General features: G+C 32.4%; 1 protein-coding gene across 1 annotated transcript; it reads left to right on the forward strand.

Moving 5' to 3' along the window:
* The first annotated feature begins 9405 nt into the window (after positions 1-9405).
* On the forward strand, positions 9406-12327 carry LOC143579206 (pentatricopeptide repeat-containing protein At4g21300-like). Its single transcript, XM_077062585.1, has one exon. It carries the CDS (start codon positions 9434-9436, stop codon positions 11810-11812), a length of 2379 nt encoding a protein of 792 aa, XP_076918700.1. The 5' UTR covers positions 9406-9433; the 3' UTR covers positions 11813-12327.
* Positions 12328-21956: the final 9629 nt, after the last annotated feature.

Here is a 21956-nt window from a genome sequence, read left to right on the forward strand (position 1 = left end):
AACGTGTAGGTTAAATATATAGTGTATAATGTAAATTTTAAGTTTATATATATCTTATAAATAACACTTTCAGTGATATCAATGAGATTATTTTAAGTTTATATATATCTTATAAATAACACTTTCAGTGATATCAATGAGATTGCTATGTTATATTTACAAGACCTGTAATGGAAGATATATATATTTATACATCTTGTATTTATGCATTTGTTTCTTTAATTAAAACACCAATATTTGTGGTTTAATTTTACATTCAGTTTAATGTTTTCACGCCTGTTTTTGGTACTTAACGGTTAATGCATGGTTCATGACTAACAGTATTAAAAATAACTATATTTAAACTTAAAATAACATGATTTGGTTAAAATATGAAGATAAGTCAGCTTATGAATTTACACGTCACCAAAAATATTTAAATGTGAAAAAATATCATGACCTACATAATAAGTCACTCTTTTACATAAAAATATTTTTGAACAATTATAATATTAAAAGAAACAAATAAATTTTGTATCGTATAGTATGATGATCGAATGAGGATATGGTATGATTTCTACTCCATCAGCTTTCATATCCTTTACCTCTTGACCTCCTAACCTCTTCTCGGATGATAAGAAGCGCCGAAATAAATGCTTTGTCAACGTTTGAAGATACTGATACCGCAAACTTCTCTTGTGCTTTCACTGTTTTCTGATGGGTAACTTCAGTATGCAACTATAACACAATTAGGATTTGTTAGTTAGCTTTTGGACATTAGTTTGGTCATTAATTCTCCTTGTAATGGTAAAAGTATATTGAGCTTCGATAATAAAAATATTAAGGGTTTTGGTTTTAGAACCTCGGATTCTTTTGAAAACTCATGAAGCCAAATAGGTGGTTATTTTTTAGACTTCAAATATAGATTAATCGGTATATAAGATAATAATTTTAGATTCTTGAAGTATATAAATTGAGCAAAGAATCCTTTAGAAGTTATGACTTTTTGATGTTTAAGTCATCATCTCATATGAGGACTTTAGTTTCACTTTCAAAAAATGAATTTGACACGTGGCAAGAAAACGCAATTTTGTAACTTACAATCCAACAAGATTCTGGAGAGTGAAGTTTTAATCTAAAATAGTGACTTCAACTTTAAAGTGGCTATCTCAGATCTTCAACTTTAAACGAATTACTTGTATAATCATTGTGTTTTCAAACGAATCCATTTAAAAAAAATCGATGTTAGGTAAACAAGTTTCAAGCCATCTATACCTGCGCAAGAACTGTAACTTTATCTTGAGCAAATATCATAGATGTCCCATCTTTAAAGTTGTCATAAACTCGATAGTTGAATGTGCTTTCTGTCATATTGGAAGTCATGTAAACATCGAACCGAAAAGACTTGTGACCTCTTGTCTTCTTTACAGTGAATAGCCTATGGTGCTCATGGTGATCTCCCTTATAAGCTTGACGTCTTCTATGGACGCTAATATGCTGCAATAATAAAATTTGCATAACCATGCCAAAAAATAATTACATCTTTATAAAAATTAAAGAATAAAAAAAGAAATAAACATATGTAGATCGACCATTTACATATATGTAATGATCAATGCATAAATATGTAATCAACACAATCACACATGTAACCCAGAGGATTTACATAATTTTCGATCAATTGTTACATACATGCAAATAGTCCGCCTATATATGTTTTTTTATTTACATAAAGGTTAATAACATATAAAGGAAAATGAAACAGAAAAACATAATTGATAAGAGTTCTTATGGTATTTGAATCATCTGAATTTTTAAAAGATCCTATGTATAAAAATCAAATTATTTTTGACATCTAAAAGAAATTACTTTTGTTGCAAAGGAGATGACGGTTTGGTCTGACTCGTCTACCATATTACGATAGCCATTCTTCTTCTTTGTGGCTTTAAATAGAAGATTTCCATCATCGTCGATGATCTTAAACTTGTCTTCCGCGTCATGGTCCTTCTCAAAAGTTAACTGCATTGGGTAACTCGAACAATATTTTTGGTCCACTATCACCACCGGATACTCAGGCTCTTTAAACACGCGATCCGGGGTTCCCCTACCATCGTCATCAGATGAATAACATGGGCTAGCCATCGAGTATGGGCTCAACATTTTGATTGTCTAATTAATCTGCCCGGTTATCTTATTATTACTAAAATGAATATGAGACCGCTCTAGAGGTCGTAACCAAATAGGTGGTTCCAAGATACATGTAACTATTTTTAAGATGGACCTTCATCCTTTAGATATACAAGGAATGTCGACTTTCACGGGTTTTCATTAACTCTATATTTGGCTACATCAATTTGTGTTCCAAAGTTGACTTGATCAAACCAAAATTTATTGATCCATTCATTCTAACACATTTTCAACGGTTTATTTGAGCACAATAAATGAATTATACATTAAAAGTCACCTCGCATTAATCCTTCCAATTTTATTTTTTTTATTCAATGTGTTTTTTTTTTATATATAATTCGTGATCATGTTTTTACAAGATTTAGAGATCATAATATTTGCAAATATGAGCTAGGGAAGTTATTATCGCTATGGTTATTTATGGAGAATTGATGCATAAATGGTTTTCTAGTTTTTTTTAACAACTAATATTATTTCTCACCACATGTCTCAAGTAACACTATAACACACAATTATTTGGTTGTAAGATATACATCTTTATCAATAGATCAAGCTAGTAGTAAGTAAATGGTCTAGTTAACGCCTCCCCTCCACAAAAATATATATGTAAAAAAAGTTAGAAAAGCTTTTATTTTGGTTTGCTTCTGGGTGGAGACGGAGAATATTTGTTGTTATACAGAGCGTTCAAAAAAGGAAGTCAAGTGAGAGGAGATGAAACAGAGTGTACTATTTTTTTTTTCTATCATTTTTTTTCTATAATATTATAAAACTGGTGTTAATTGTAAGAAGGAGAAAGAAGACATGCTTGAGTAATTTTTTTTTTTTTTTGCACTCACCATTCTAGGTGAGTACAACTATAGAATAAACTTTTTGATGATTGTTTAAAAAAACTATAATAATAATAGAATGAGTAATCAGTTAAAATTTACTTCATAGATCCTGGTGACAAAGTAAAAGCCTTTGATCTTTTGCATTGTATTTTGAGATGTTTCTCCCTAAGTAGTGACACTGCTCTTACATTCTCAAGTAACACTATAACACACAATCATTTGGTTGTAAGATATACATCTTTTTCAATAGATCAAGCTAGTAGTTAGTAAATTTTTCTAGTTAATGCCTCCCCTCCACAAAAATATATATGTAAAAAAATTAGAAAAGCTTTTATTTTGATTTGTTTCTGGGTGGAGGCGGAGACTATTTGTTGTTATACAGAGCGTTCAGAAAAGGGAGTCAAGTGAGAGGAGATGAAACAGAGTGTACTATTTCTTTTTCTATCATTTTTTTTCTATAACATTATAAAACTGATGTTAATTGTAAGAGGGAGAAAGAAGAGATGCTTGAGTAAATTTTTTTTTTTTTTGCACTCACCATTCTAGGTGAGTACTACAACTATAGCATAAACGTTTTGATAATTGTTAAAAAAACTACAATAATAATAGAATAAGTAATCGGTTAAAATTTACTTCATATATCCTAGTGACAAAGTAAAAGCCTTTGATCTTTTGCCCTGTACTTTGAGATGCTTCTCCCTGACAATTAAGTAGTGACACTGCTCTTACCTTTAGCACCATATTTGTTTTGTCTAAGAACAAAACAATTGGGTGGTATAGGAAATTTGTGAAAATTATGTTTTTCATAAAATATGAGAACGACTTTTTTTTCAAACTAGGATATTTTTTTTTTGGTATATGCTATGCTATGTGAGATTTTCAACTTTTCCTAACGAACAAAACTGTGTCCAAAACAAAGCTAAGATTAATAAGATACCAATGCTTAAAGTTGTATGTTTGAAGCTATGAGAAAACCGTGGGTTTGGTTTGCCACCAACCTCACTTTGTTACAGGTATGTGGGTTAGTGCTGCTACCAACCTTCGCAGTTTGCGACGTATGAGATGAAACGACAAAGTGACAACTTTAACTGTCAATTTTAATTAACTAAACCGTTTCAAAGACGTTTAATGTAGTTTATTCTTTCATCTAATGTCTGATAGTGTTATTTCAACTTTTTCACACTATAAATTAGGGGTGTGTATGGGTCGGTTTGGGGCGGTTTTGAGCCAAACCCATAACCATAACCAATATGTCGTTTAACGAACATCTATAACCATAACTGATCCATTATGGGGGTTTCGGGTAATCAGTTTTGTAGGTTATAACGAGTCGGTTTGGGTTGGTTAACCGTAACCAAAACAATGTATCTACGCCTAAAAGCTTGGTACCAAATATAACAAAAAAATGACATTACATAGTCCAATAAAATATATAATCTATAATACTAATACCAAATATTAAAAGAAACAGCAACATATAATCCAACAATGTAATTCCAAGTTAATTCAATAACAAACGTTGAACCAAAACCATCAAAATGGTATATTCCGACCATATGTTTGGTGGAAGTTAGCCTCAAACATATTGTTGGTTAAATAAATGGGTCGGTTCGGTTATGACGGGTTTGGAATTATCTTTGACCAAAACCGACCCATATTTGACGGTTTTTGAAAATTCACTAAACCGACCCGGCGGTTATATCAGTTATCGGTTAAAATCGATTCAGTTATGTCAGTTATTGTTCGGTTAAACGGTTATGACGGTTAACTTGCTCACCCCTATTATAAATATAAAAATATTAAGACGATCCTTAGTTGAAAAAACAAACTAAGAAATCATACAACATAAAGAAGTGTTCCAACAATTATTTTATCTTATATGTTGTTCTTTCTTATTGGCATTCTTTCTAATAATAGTCTTCTCTCACAATACTATCAACATTGACTATTGTACTCTAGGAAACAATTCGGAGATTCGAAACCTTTTTATAAATGACCCGAACTACTCGTAATAATAAACTTGCAAAATGAATATGTTTATCATAAAGAGATTCGTCGTTCCTGACCTGCTTCACCTTAATTGTTATTTGAACAAGTAACAGCTCTGTCTTGGTTCGAGTTGGGATAACTCCTGCATGTCTATGGAATTTTGAAATATCTAAAAATCTCAAAGATAGATAGAGATGTAGAAATTTATCGAACGAACCGCACTCCTTCGTATATGTCAGGAGTCCATCGATAAGAAGGGATGCTTGAACCCTTCCTATAGTGATGAATATAAGCTCAATTGAAAAGTAGTTATATATTTATGTATTGATAAGACCATTCACTATTTTTATCCTTAGCCAAAAACATTTTCTTGTTCTTCATCTCCTACGGCTATGTTTAGTGAGGGGGCTACAAAATGGGGTTTTGTGCCATATGGCGCATAGTTAGCCAATGAAGGGTTTTTGTTTTATGAGTGTAATGGTGTTGTAGCCACACACACATACATATATATATATATATGTATAGTTTTATCCCTCGTATTGCAGGGGTTGTGTTTCTTTTTCGTGTATAATATGTATATATTTTTGTATTCTAATTTTATTTATTGTAAGAAAGTTAAAAATTTACTTAAGGTTTGATAATGAAAGGGTTTCACAAATAAATGAAATGTTATAACTCGTTTAAAAGTTATGGGTTTGGTGATACCCATTACCCTTTTATATATTTTTTACTACAAATAGTTTCATAATATAAATAATATGTTTTTCTTAAATAATTTGGATATTAAATTTTAAGATATCCCTATTTTATAGGATTTTCATATCAAATATCTGGTGAGATTACTTTTTAATATAATGAGATGTTATAACCCGTTTAAGGTTATATAGGTTTGGTGAGACCTAGAGGTGGCAAATGGGTTGGGTTGGGTTGGGTCGAGCGAGTCACACGTCAGAATGAGTTTGGGTCAGAACAAGTCAATTAAAAAAAGGTTGTTTTGCTTTGGGTCGGACCGGGTTTTGAGTTTGTTTTTTTTTTGTGAACGAGAACAACAGCCGAGACATTTTAGTTTTTTTTTTAATTTTTTGTTTTCTATTTATGTTTTAAGTTATGATTTTTTTTATTATTTTTTAAGGGGTTTTTTATTAAGATAAAAAACCCTCAAATAAATATTGGAAAATAATAAAAAAAAATTATAACTCAAAATATAAATCATCATCATCATCATCGTACTCAGTATATCCCACCAATAGCAAAGCTATAGTAGGGTCTGAGGAGGGTAAGATGTAGACAGCCTTACCTCTACCCCATAAGGATAGAGAGGCTGCTTCCAGTGAGACCCCCGGCTCGATAGTAGTTTTGCATCAAGCCTTGGACATAAGGCACATAGCACTCGATCATCGGGACACCGGCTGATCGGTGCATGTACCCTTGTCTTTCGGCTATCAACGCCACTACATGATGCCTGATTAACCGTCCGTCACTTTTAACGTTATTTTCACGAGATTAGTAAAATAACGTCAAAATTAGTGCAATTTCACTTTTGCCCACCCGAGGGTTCACACATATATACATCATATGTGCGCACCGCAAAACAAAAAAGGTAAAAACACAAAAACGTTTTCTACGTTGTCCTTGTTCCATAAAAAAAATCGACGAAAATGAAACAAAAGGCCAAAATTGAACCACATTAATCAAAATCGAAAAAATCAATTAAAACGAAACTAAAAGAATTCAAACCGAACAAAAGCGAAATTGAAAAAACGGACAAAAACGAGTCCGGAATCGACCAAAAAGAAACAAAAGAACCAAAACCCAACTCGTACCATGTGAAAACTTGTGTTGGCTTGAAACCTGAACCGAACCCGTTTCGTGTCGTAACCTGTGTTGTACGAAAACCCGTTCTGATTCGAAACCTATCACATTTCCTTATGACACTAACCCACATTGACCCATTGTTTTTAACGTGTCGACCCATTTTGACCCGAAAATAAAAAGGATATAATTTAAAATGACTCATTTTTGACCCATTTAGTTAAAATCTTTTACCCAAACCAACTCATTTAATTTATAAAACAACTCAAATTGACTCATTTGAAAAGTGTTTGGGTCAAGATTGCCACCCCTAGTGAGACCTATACCCGTGAATTCAGGTCAAATGCATGAGAAGTTTTCATTTACAAATAAAACAATCTTATGGCTTGAGAGAATGTAAGAAGCAACCAGAGAGCTTCTAAAGGTTTCGTTTATATATATTTAAGATTATAATTCTTTGCTCTATAGTTTTTCTTTTCTTTTCCTTTTTTTAACGCAACATGCATTGTAATTTATTTACATCATCATATGTTATTTTACATTATTCGTTTATAATATTTATATATTTTTTTGAATTTTAATTTTGTTTATTGTAAGTGAGTTAATAATATATTTAAGATTTGATGATAAATGGATTTCATAAATAAATGAGATGTTTTACCGGTTTAAAAGCTATCTGGGTTTAGTGAGACCCATGACCCGCTTATTTATTTATTTTTACTATAAAAATGGTTTTTTAATTATGAATAATATCTTTTATTTTAAAATATATATTAGCTAGTTTTAGAGCCTGTGTAATACACACGATTATACAAATTATAAAATTACAAGTAAATAAAATAATTACATAACGTATATGAAAAAGTGTATTACATATATTATTGTATCTATACTATGTATATATAAATTGATTTTATTTAAAATCACAAAACGATTTTCTTAAAATGAACTTAATAAAAAAATGCACGTGTAAAAACGTACCCGAAAACACTCCTTTATTGAAAATTTCATTGTCAGTATCATATATGTATAATTGAAAGAATTCAGGAAAAAGACTTTCCATACACTAGTCATACAATAGTAGTTCTGACCATTAAGCCTAAATACTGAAGGAGCGTTACCTTTATTGATATATTTATCAATTTACAACTCATAGAAGAAAACGAGAGCATAAAATTACAACGAAGTGTTCTTCAAGAACTATGTTTTTCTTAGCTAAACCATGAAAAAAATACTTTATAAGTTTGACAACATAAAAAATAACATGCTAACCCGTTCAATTTTGTGAATATTTTGGTTTATTTGAGCATAGTTTTACATGACATGCTTCCCATACCACGTTCTGATCATAGAAGGAAAAGTTAATGCTGACACAAATGTTTCAAATTTGATACAAGTTAATAGCATTGATAGGTCTGGGGTGGCATGTCGTAAGTGTTCATTATCTATTCTTAAATTTTAATAGTCGAAGGAAAAATAGTCAATTTATCAAATCCTGAACCTTTTGATTTTTTTTCCCACAAATGTTCTTAAAAATAAATTTGAAACCCAAGTCATGTTTAAAATTTCAACTTTCATCCGTTTGACATTTTCAAGTCAACACTTTGAACCCGTAACAAATTTGACGATAAATCTATTTGCATTCTCAAACTTTAAAAAAACCCCCTCATATTTCTCATTTTTGACCCATAACAAAATTTGATCCAAATACAGTTAACTTGTATCAAACAATAAATTTACCAATTTTTAACTGTTAAAACCAAAATTTAAGTTCCCTAAAACCCGAAACAATCCTTGTTAAAAAAACAAAAAAATAAATATGATAAATTTTGTTATATATGAAAGTGATTGATATATAATTACTAAAGTAACCGAAAAATATACAGTTTACTAAATTAATCCAAAAAATAAATTGATAAATTTAATGCATATATTTATAATTTATAAATTTGTATGACAATTTATAATAATAATAATAGATAAATGGATTAATTTTTAAAAAATGATCAACTTTTAAATATAGATGATTTAATAATTAAAAAAATTACTTTGTAAAATGAAAGCATGTTCAAATTTTGTTTTTCTTTATAATCTTCAATAATATATATAGTAAAATATGTTATTGAGAACATTTGAAATTATATATATTCTTCTCAATCATTAATAAACATGGTTTGTTGTTAGTTTTTGGATTTCACAAATTATTTTGAAATATATAGTAAAATAATATGTTAATATTTATTTTTATAAAAATGTATATATAATAAAATAAATTGTAAGAGGAAAGTGAATATGAACATATATTGGGATCAATAATATCTTAGTTTTGGAGGGAAAACAATTGTGAGATTTAATCATAAACTGATATGTGTCAAAATTATTTTACTTTATTAGAATAAATAGATTTTAGTATATCCTTATTTTATAATATTTTCATACAAAAATATTTGATAAAATAAAATTTTAATATAATAAAATGTTATAACTCATCGTCTAAGAGGCTATGGGCAGTGTTAAAAAAAAAAAAAGAAAAAAGTCGCCCCAAATATGTCCATTTTGTCGCCTAGTACGAGAGTCTTAACAAAGTATTGAAACCATGTCATGTTAATGGAACGTTCAAAAATCAAAACAATCATATGAACGCCCTGATCAAATCCTTTTGTGACAGCCGTAAATACTCGCAATCCACTTTTCTTTTCAACAAACTTGTTCACAATTCAAACCCACAAATTCCCACATTCCATTCAATCCTCAGCTCGTCTTCTTCACTGCCAGATCTTAATACCGGAAAACTGACTCACGGCCACTTGATTAAACGTGGTATTTTTGGATGTTGTGTTGACACTAGGATTGATTTACTTCAAATGTATGTCAATTTTGGAGATTTCCAGAGTGCATACAAGGTGTTCGATGAAATGCCCAAGAGAAATAATGAGGATTTTTTGGCTTGTATATTACAAGGGTTTAGTGTTAATCGGTCCGATAAAGTTGTAGTGGATTCTTTCAAGAAGATGGCGGAGTTATGTGTTGTTCCGAGCGTGCATTCTCTTTGTCGTGTAATTAAGGCTTGTAGTGAATTAAACAGCTTAAAAAAAGGTTTTCTTGTACATGATTATGTGAAACAAAATGGGTTTGACAACCATGTTTCCGTGATGAATTCGTTGATATCTATGTATAGTAAAATGGGTAGGATGGATCTTGCTCAACGAGTATTCGATGATATGATTTTTACCGATATTGTCTCCTGGAACTCATTGGTTACAGGCTATGCACAAAACCAGAACTGGTTAAAGGTCTTTGACTTCTTTTTATCCTTAAGACGGGCCGACAAATTTGTTCCTAACGTTGTTACATTCTTGGCCTTGCTTTCGAGTGTGGGCCATGCTCGGGAAGCTAGTAACGGGATGAGTATTCACGGGCATTTAATCTGTAACGGTTTATATTCTGATGTCCAGATTGGAACCGCTGTGTTTAACATGTATGCAAAATGTGAACGGCTCGACTATGCTGCGATTGTATTTGAACAAGACATGATACACAAGACTTTAGTGTCATGGAATGCACTAATTGCAGCATACAAACAACAAGGACATGACCGAGAGGCAGCAAATGCATATGAACAGATGGTGGTTGAACCGGATATGCAACCTGATTCGTTCTCGTTTGCTAATGTGCTTCCTGTTTATGCGAGTCTGAAAGATATTCATAGAATTGAATCAATCCATTTGATGATTATAAAGAGGGGTTTAAACATTGAGCATGATGCTGTCTTGTCGACTGCATTGTTGGATGCATATGGAAAGTGTTCACATGTGAAAGCAGCTGAGATTATATTTTCTTCTACTCGTCACGCGAATACTGCAACATGGAACGCGTTAATCGCTGCGTATATTCTAAATGAACAAATTGAAAACGGGATGAATCTTTTTCGTCACATGGTTAATAGTAAGGTGTTGTTAGATTGTATAACCATGGTGACATTATGTCAATTATGTGGACAAATGGGCTCTCTAAACCATGCTAGTATGACCCACGGGTTTAGTCTTGTGAAAGGATTTTCTTCACATCTTATTGTGGGAAACGCGTTGATAGACATGTATATGAAACACGGGTACGCAAAAAGTGCTGAACTTTTTTTCAATTCCATGGTTATAAAGAACACAGTTACATGGAATATTATGATTTATGGTTATATGGAAGTTGGATGTTCTTCCACAGGTCTTAGATTATTTCAAAAGTTGCAATCAGAAACGGGATACAAACCGGATTCTGTAACAGTTATGTCATTACTTCAAGGATGTCTATCTGTCTCCGCTAGTTTTCTTAACCTGTTTCATGCATATATCTTGAAATACGGTCTAGCCTCTGAGACACAAGTTATGAATAGTTTGATAGATGGATTTGCAAAGATCGGGGATTTAGAAAAAGCTAAAGAATTGTTTATGCAAACTGATTTCAAGAAAGACCAAAGCTCTTGGAACATAATGATAGGAGGGTATGGAATGAATGGTCAAGGGAGCGAGTCTAGTAAACTTTTTAGTCAAATGGAGGTCAACGGGTATGCACCCGACACCATTACATTCACATCTTTGCTATCCGCTTGCAGTCATTGTGGGCTAATTGAAGATGGATGTAAATTCTTTCACCTAATGATTACAAAGTACAAGATTCAACCAAGTTTAGAGCACTGGACTTGCATTATAGACATGTTAGGACGGGCCAATAGTTTGGAAGATGCGTATGATTTGATCAAATCTAGTGATTGTGCGTCATTAGACAGCATTGCTGTTTGGGGAGCTTTATTGAGTGCGTGTAGGCTTAGTATGAACATGGAGGTTGGAGAGGTTGTAAGGAAGAAATTGACCAAGATTGAGTCGGGTGATTTTGGGTATTACTCGTTGCTCTCGAATCTTTACTCGTCTAACAAGATATGGGATGAAGCAATAGAAATTAGGAAAGTTTTTGGAGATGGTAAAGTGATGAAGAAACCAGGGTTAAGTAGTTTGAAGAGTTAAAAAACTTAGAGATATTGTAAAAGGCAGATATAAGAAGTTATTAGATGCAGCCAATATAAAAACAGAAAATAAGATCAGTGCTATGGAAATTCAAAGAAGCTAAGGCCATGGTGTATGGCTCACGGAGGGTCATTGGGGGTGCTGAGGTGGCGCGCTGACACCACTGGAACACCGCGCCGCCCCCTCCTTGGTCACTAGTGATGGGGGCAAATGGCCATCCTCACGCGGGTCATTCTCCAAACTTTCCAATCAGGTTTTTTTTCCTTTAAAAAAATCCTTTTTCATTTCTTTTTGTTTTTAAATAATATAAATAAATAGAATGGTAAAGAATGAAGTGTAACATGGGTTGAGTGGTTTGGTTGAATGATGGAGGAAAAGTTGAGGTAACGCTGATATGGTGAATGACCATAACGCATAGCCTATAGGACTTTATGTGGAGATGTTGACTGGTTTAGTGTATTTATGAGTTATGACTGTAATTGACTAGAGGGCAGCCAATTATATTGCTCCCAATATGTCTTCAAGTTAGAGAAGAATATTAATAGTTTGCTATGTAAGTTAAAAAGTATATTGTGTTTAATTATTAATAACTTTTAATAAAGAGAAACCATATTTCGTGAAAATTATAGTTGTTAAGTTGTTCCATATTAGTTTTAATCCCAATTCCTTCACATGCATGAATTTTGATAAATGTCGATTACTATAACAAGTATATCATACTTGTAAACTTGAAAATGTGGTAAGTGGAATAGCAACTTCTCTTTTGTAACATCTTAATAAGGAGTATATGGCCATTTAGGCGTTGACAAGAAAGGATTCAATGTTAATATGTGTAGACCAACAACAGTTAAGCATGGACGTGTTGAGGCAGTTCACGGTCAGGCTTCATGCCAACACACTCATTCTAGTGCTAATATGACTTGCTGAGTTACTACTGATTTGGCTGTAAATAGAAATCTCCCACCCTAATTTATACTTGCTTATTTGTGTGGTTTGAACTCTGCCATTAATATTAGTTACATAACCTTTAAAAACCATTGTAAAAAAAATACATAGGAAACCGCGTCCAAGGGACCCAAACCCGCGCCACCGGCCGATTCAATGAGCTAGACACAAACACCAATAACCAACTGCGCTGGGATGTCTGACTGTTTAAGTTTCATAACATTAAATTAAATACAGTATCCCAGAAAACCCCCAAATCATATGAACCCTAATCAAGAATCGATCAATCCGTTGTATTATAGTTTAATTAATCTTAGGGCTTTTAATCTCGACTCAAAGACGACTAGAATAATATAATAAAATTACCAGATGCCATGATGAATTGATGGTTAATTGAATAATAACCCGACGGCGCAATAAGGGTTCATAGCAGCTCCTACACGATGATGCGATCCAATTATATGTATAGGTTATGACGGCGATGAGTTAGAGATTACATATGTATGTTTAATTGAGTTATGATGAATGATTAGATGGTAATTCATAAACGGGTATTACACGGTTTTAGCTAAAGACGTAAATACGTATCTATTTGATCTCATTCCAAAATTAACTGTCGATTTAGGTCGTTTCTATTATATGAACGATTTGATATAACAAATTTCCTAGATTAACAATATAATTGAGCTACAAGAAAACAATATGGGCACGGGTTGGATCCAGAAACTGTTATACGGGTTTGATAAATGGGTTGGGTTAATGGTTTGCAAGAATTATAATATAATATTATTACTTATTTTGCAAAACAGCCCCTTTAGTTTGGATATAGATACAAAAGTAGATTAAATTTTAAATTTGGGTAAAAATTGTATATTTTTGAAAGTTGCTTTAATATATTAAATACTTATAATAATAAAATAAATGTTAACTCGAATAACGCAATATTTTCTTGAATAGAGAAACCCGAATATCAAAGTGGGTCGGGTTATGATATTTGTTTATTATCGAAAGCTCCGAGTTGTTACATTAATTATATGGATTCTGATCGGCTCTGTGTCGTCTACATAACCCCCAAGGTTAATCAGCCAATTGATTAACAATATGGCCGATTACGATATCTAGGGTTCATCATACTTTCTGGGTTGCGTCTACAGTGGTTATATATTATCGTAATTAGTTTAAATCCAAATATCACACCAGCTCAGTTGGCTGGTGTGTGGATGATAAGGTTTGGTGTGGCTGGGGGTGCGGGTTCGAGCCACAACTAGCCCGTCTTCTAATTCTTTTTTTTAAACTGTTTTTATTAATTAACATTTAATCATTATTATTAATATATTTAGTTATTTAAACAATATTTTAAATACATTAAATAACTTATAGTTTTGCTAAAACCAACATATTAACGAATCACTTTCCCGAACGTGTTAAAACTTATTTGTACGTATATATATATACATATATATGTATATGTATAATCTTATTATTTTAAAATAATTAGTTGATTAAGTATTTTCTTCACAAATGTATTTTATATATCTATATTATATTATAACTTAGGTTGAATTTTAAACCGAATTCATGGTGGTTCGTGGCTAAATTCGATAAATTCTGATTATTGTGTTTTCTTATTTAATTGGTTAGTTAGGTGAAAAATCCATGGTATCCATGGGCACTCATACTATCCATTCCTCATCTTGTTTTGGATGCTATTTTTGTTGGAGTTCATCATACGTGGTGGTTCACGGGATGCTTCAACTGCTCATATTTTTCTTTCGTTTATTCGTTATATAGTTTGGTCGGTTAAAACTCCATGTAACGCTCATGGGCCGACAAACTCTATTGTATTGTTAATTCGTTAATTAGTTGGGACAGTTAAAACGCCATGTAACTCTCATGGGCTGTCCAACTCAGTTACTTTTATTCGTTAGTTTCGTTGGGTCATTCAAACAGCCATGAAAAACTTATGGGAGGCCAACACACAATTTATGTTTCGTTAGTTTATTGTAAAGTTGACTTAATTAAATAAAAATGAACTATTAAACTGACCTCATCTCCTCGTGTATTCATCACACATTAATCATATTGACTACAACATCTAATAACTATTTACGCAATGTACTCCTTGTAATCTTTTACTTTTATTCCTCATGATACGACACAAACTCTCCACTTCTAAAAGAAAAAGTTTTATAAGTTATCTAAGCAATTAACGTTTTATTAGTAAATGATTTCCTCAACTTATTCCTATAAATCTTTATTTTTGATCCTCGTAGAATGTCTTTCCTAAGAAACCACCGTCATTCTCGACATCAATCGACTGATTCTCATCACCGCCGTATAGCTTCTTGTATAGCCAGAAAGTTAACTACTGCGATCCCTAGGTTAGTAACCCAAATTCAAAATATCCATGCAACCAATCCTAACCAACCACAAGCCTCTTCAACTTTTCCGAAAAAGAGACCTTACAAGAAAAGTAAAAATCCCATATGCAGAACCTGCGATCGTCATCCCCCGATCAACTCCAATTGTCGTCTTTGCACAAATTGTAACTGTTATGGCTACCTTTCTAATTATTGTCGTCAAGTTCGTAGTGCACCAACTTCTCCACAACGATTTGAGACGCCCGTTTATTGAAACAGTACCGTGCCATCTAATCAACCCGGTGTTCATAATACATGTACTTGCTACTATTGTGGAGACCCAAACCATCTCCGTAGTCCGTACTTGCTACTATTAGGGGCATGCTTTAGCAATTTCTGAAAACCAACCTATATGGGTTTCTATCTTTAAAATGTTTTTGTTAAGTTTATAAATAATTGAATAATAATAATTAAAATGAAAATGAGAGAGTAAACCACATAACGACTTGAATGGTGATGGGAAGAGATTCACCAGGGTTGGGTAAACCTAATGAAAACTAACCAAGCTTCGGGTTCTAACGAGTCACAAATCGATTTCTAAAAATGAGTTAACCAAAGGCAACTAAGTCTTACTAAATCACTTTATCAGTCTCACTAGTGAGCACATAATCACAAATCAATTAATTGTAAGCACAAGTGAATATTATATGGCCCCTTATAAATAGATCTCTTGGCCAGTCTCTTCATTAGACTATCCTAAGGACAAATTATGCACAACTTCTGGTTCTCGGGGGTACAAATTTCAATTAGTCTACATATTTAAACTTCTTTACACAAATTGTTTGGCCTCCGACATCGAATGTTCCTTTGTTACACGGGTTTCCGGATTACGTAGACTAACGGCTTCATAAGTTAGTACGAAGTAACTTTATTGTGTAGTGTGTTTGCGCTTACGTTGATAAGATTGACGTTGATGCGTGTGCAGTGTATATATAAATAATAATAAAAACAAATCACAAGCTAAGTTTTAAAATTGTGGAATCACGAAACTACGCTAAACACAACATCGGCAAGTGCACCGGTAGTGCAGTAGCATAGTGTAGTAAGTCCGGTTATCGAACTCAGGGGCCTGCTTTAGCAATTTCTGAAAAACCAACCTTAACGGGTTTCTGTTTTTAAAATGTTTTTTTTGAGTTTATAAATAATTAAATAATAATAATTAAAATGACAACGAGAAAGTAAACCAAATAACAACTTGAATAGTGATGGGAAAGAGATTCACTTGGGTTAGGTAAACCTAATGACAACTAACGAAGCTTCAGGTTCTAACGAGTCACAAATCGAATTCTAAAAATGAGTTAACCAAAGGCAATTAAGTCTTACTAAATCACTTTATCAGTCTCACTAACGAACATATAATCATAAATCAATTAATTGTAAGCACAAGTGAATATTCTATGGCCCCTTATAAATAGATCACTTAGCCAGTCTCTTCATTAGACTATCTTAAGGTCAAATTATGAACAACTTCGGGTTGCCGGGGGTAACAATTTCAATAGGGCTTAATAGCTTGATTCAAAAGACAACCTAATAAGCATGACAATCCTGTGTGATCTCATAGGAATCACTAAACCAACTACGTAGGAAGATAAACTAACTCCTACTATCATGACATGGCTAGTAAGAGGTGTACCACTAAGATTGGAATGGTTCAACTGGTCAAATCCTATGATGACGTCTACCACTCTAAAACTATAAACACAAAGTATACGGCTAACATACAACCTTAAAATCACAACACAAAGGATTAAATCAATATCACACGAGACTTATACCAATCAAATCAGACCGTATTCAATAGTTTAACACCAAATCGACCCATAATATGATTCATAACACAAACAATAGAAATTCACAACTCGTAAAATCCCGAATACAAACATTAATCTTGCTTTATTAACCCGCCCTAGGAAAATCTAAGGTGTTAGCCTCTCATATTCATTTAAAAATCAAAGCTAGAAGCAAAAGTAGAAGATATGTTCATAAACTCAAATTTGAATGTGTAAACAAAGTAATAAATGATAGCCGGACTGAAATACTCATTAACATTTTTGATCATCACTTTGGTTGATCTTTGAAGCTTCCAGCAAGTTATCCTCTGCTCCAATGTTGAACTCCCTGATCTAGTGTCAAAGAATCACTTAAAAAGTCCTAAAATCATGTAATTAAAGCCTTTACAAAATCGTAACCCCATAGATGGGCGATGAATCATCGGGAGATCCCCGGTGGTCCGGTCCGTTGTGGTGATGCCATCGACAATGATGTTAGCCCTCTTATGTTAAGTCAACTCATGTTGGTGTAAGGGTGACATGCCATTGCAAAAACACGTAGTGGTCCGTTGTGAGACTACAAATAAGAATCTTCAATTCGTCTTCAATTCTTCGACTATCTAAGTCGTGAAATCCGCATAAGATCATCAAAAGCCAAATGGCCATCATGTGTACCTCGAAAATAAAATATTAAGTGATTAAGTACATATCCTACAACAATTTAGTACAAGTACATGTAAAAATATGAGGAATGTTGATAATAAAAATATGTATATTTTTCATCGCAATCGACATATATGATAAGATTACCATACATTATGTAGTTGACTACCCTTTATATTCTTATGTCATTATTCTCATGAATTAGGTTGGTCCTATTATGTATGGTTAACATCTATGATTTTCTGTATTTCGCAATAAGGTACACACTGTGATTTATCTACCTTTACAATTGTTATATGTTATATAGTTATGCTACAGTCTTAATTATTTATGTTATAAGTAGTTATGCTACCATGTTATTTGTGTTATACTTAAATAGATAATTTATATCATAATCTAGGCTACTACTATATTGTTTTTATGCCTCTACATGTGGGGTTGGGTTTACGCGCACACTTTTTATGGAATAAAAAGGACAAAATTATATGTGACAACGCTTCAAGATTACGACGCCTCCATTTAATAGATGGCGAATTGGATTTTAATAATTTCAACTTAATGCAGTTGGCCGATAATAATCCCAACTTAAAAAATAGTTGTCACTAGTCCTAACTTTCACACAATTTGTTTTCCTTAGACCCCTGTTAAAAAAACTTAACAATATTAAGTTTTTTCCAAATTTCAAATCGATGTTTTAGGGCTTTCGATCGGAATGAGGATAGAAATCGATTGATGTAAAACTTACCTCGAAACGGTGCTCCAAACAGCTTGATTTTTGTTAATTAAAAGTTTACACACCGGATCGTTTTGACAACCGTTTTGAGATAAGTTTTACATCAATTGACTCATATCCTCATTCCGTACGAAAGCCCTAAAACATCAATTTGAAATTTGGAAACAAATTTAACGCCGTTAAATTTGTTTTAATGGGGTCCAATGAAAACAAACAATGTGAGAGTTGGGATTATTATCAGTCAACTACATTAAGTTGAGATTATTAAAATCTAATTTTCCATAATACATTTGAGGTACATTGATGCTATATGTATATTTATATACTTATCTAGCTAAATGTATGAATTGATCATAATTTCTTGCTTATATGATATATAGGAGGAACATACGCTATGTATGCCGACAATACCACATCATATTGGAACATGGACTAGCAAGACATGTATATGTACTTCATTTGATGTGCTCAACCTAGGCTTTTACTACACGTGTTATGATTACCCTATTTGTCGATGATTGCCATATTTGTTAATAACTTGAGCTTCAATAGGATTGTTCATTTTCGTATATGTTACGTACATTGAGGTTATGGCACTTGTTACCTTTTAGTGTTTTCTATGTTATATATTCCATCGTTCAAGACATGTAGACTATATCCTGATCTCTAGCACATGAATCTCGATAAATGTAAATTAGATTATACTCGTGTGTGATTTGGATGTTATTAACTTAAATTCCTTTGATTTGATAGTTTATTGTTACATACAACTATTACATTAGTTGTCCTATACAACACTTTATCTCATTCATACTATACGTGTACCTCACTTCTTATAGCAAACATCTTAATGTATGTAAATGACATACTTGGTTGTTTGATTTTCACTATAATAGTGACATACCATTGTATTCTGGGTTGAAATTTCACATTATAGAGGCTTTATCCAACATATACAAACTCTAGCTACCATAGGCGCTAATGGAAATGTTTATAGTCAAACAAGATGAATGAATAATGTCAAAATTCTCTTATTGTTTATATAATGGCAAAACAATAACATTCACAAAATGGCATAACTCCATTTGTAGTTGTTAACTATTTTTACATCAAATAACAAGGGTCACGATTATGGTAACAACTAAAAAGTTTTATAGTTATTTTCAGATGTTTAAAAGGGAATCCCGTTACAGGGTTTGCATTTGTGCTTAAATTATTCTTTAATGCAAACAATGTGAATCTAATGCCATAACAAAGAGGGCAAGTTGCCCCTAACTTGCAGTGTAACGCTTGTGATGAATTACGTGAAAACCATACAACTATAGAGTTTTACATCAAGGACAATATACTTAATGGTTTCTTCAAATACTGAACTAAATCTGTTACTTTTATGATTGTTAAATGTAAACATTTCTTCAATTTAAATTTCCATCTAAATCTTTGTTGAAATGTAAACACCAAAATGATAAAGAGTATTTAACATAACTGCACTATTTTACTTTTGAATTGTTTCCTTTTTTCTTTTACCTTTTAAATTATCATTTAAAATTAATTCAACAATAAATCTAACATAAAACTAAGTTGAAATGTTTTAAATTATCATTTCTTGCACTTTGAGTCCCCCAGTTTGTTAAATTATCAATTTACCTCTCAGTCTATTATATTACTAATAAACACCATTAACCCTTAATATATACCCACCCAAACATCCACTACCACTAACCTCCTTAACTACAACTACCCATTCCACCCTAACACCAGCCCAACCATAAACTCATCACTGGCCACCATTACCACCATCGTCTGCAACCACAATCACCATTACCACCACTAACAACAAGAAGCCACATTCAGACGCTACTCTTTGATTCACAACCGATTAACACAAACATACAAATCGATTTCTTGAACATTACAATCACAAACCTGCAAACAGTGGCGGACCCAGGATTTTTTGTCAATGGGGTCCCAATTTTTTCGGTTTACAAAATTTTCGGGCCGATCGTTATTCGGGTCGGGTCGAGACGATGAAAATAATAAAACACAGAAATATGGTGTCATTGGAAATGAGTAAGTAGAAAGAATCTAGATTATAAACTAGATAGAACAAAGACTTTTAATTCATTTTTATGCATACCCGAAAACATAAACGTAAGCTATATTTATGATTTTACATACATGACCAAACATGAAAAATTAACTCTAACACAAATAAATGATTAACTATAACATGCATACACAAGATAAATAATAAAAGAATATGCAAAACCCATGTTGCCATTATATATGTTGCATAACTGACGAAAAAAATAAATACTCAACTGAATAACTAATATTGACTAGAATATAAAAAAAACAATAAAAAACAACATGCTTATATGGGAGAAACTAACGAAAAACACAAATACTCTAACTAAATAACTAATATTGACTATGATATATAAAAAACAATAAAAAACAGAGTATGTGAGGCTTGAACCTGCAACCTCCAAAAGGAAAAGCAAGGGACTTTCCACTAGACCAGTTCAGCCTTAATAGTATGGGTTTCAAGTATTAATTTTTATAGGGTCCTTACAAAATTTAATATACCGCCTCTAAGTAATTTTTAAAAAACATTGGTGTCCCGGGACCCCGATGGGTTCTATATGGGTCCGCCCCTGCTTGCAAATCGATTCCTTGAAACACCACCATCACAAACCACGTGGTACTAGCTGAGAACGAACCACCAGTTGTTAACGAACAACCGGTTTTGAAAGGCGGTTTTAAGTTAATTGCAACAAATTCAAAAACCGACACGCTGGGGTTTCTGTCATTCTGTTTATGAAGATCCAAAAAATCCACGTCAGCATATGCAACCGTTGCAGGAGAACACTCAAATTGCGCGAAGATCCTTGGCCGCGTTGACTTTTAATTTGATGTGATACAACTACCAATTCCTTTTGTTCTACTAGTGATATAGATGTACCTTTAAGCGACTTGATGATATTACATCTCTGATTAGAATCTAGATAACTAGATCGATGTTGGTGGAAATAAATCTACGACTTGATGTGAGTGAATATACCACCATACGAATCCGATTCGACGATCGTTGTTTGCGTTTCTTTAATTCATTTTTATGCATACCCGAAAACATAAACGTAAGCTATATTTATGATTTTACATACATGACCAAACATGAAAAATTAACTCTAACACAAATAAATGATTAACTATAACATGCATACACAAGATAAATAATAAAAGAATATGCAAAACCCATGTTGCCATTATATATGTTGCATAACTGACGAAAAAAATAAATACTCAACTGAATAACTAATATTGACAATAATATAAAAAAATCAATAAAAAACAACAGGCTTATATGGGAGAAACTAACGAAAAACACAAATACTCTAACTAAATAACTAATATTGACTATGATATATAAAAAACAATAAAAAACAGAGTATGTGAGGCTTGAACTTGCAACCTCCAAAAGGAAAAGCAAGGGACTTTCCACTAAACCAGTTCAGCCTTAATAGTATGGGTTTCAAGTATTAATTTTTATAGGGTCCTTACAAAATTTAATATACCGCCTCTAAGTAATTTTTAAAAAACATTGGTGTCCC

This window comes from Bidens hawaiensis, unplaced genomic scaffold, assembly GCF_021521415.1.
Source record: "Bidens hawaiensis isolate Kalapana, Puna unplaced genomic scaffold, B.hawaiensis_p1.1 tig00029632_1, whole genome shotgun sequence".
NCBI classification, from domain to species: domain Eukaryota; kingdom Viridiplantae; phylum Streptophyta; class Magnoliopsida; order Asterales; family Asteraceae; genus Bidens; species Bidens hawaiensis.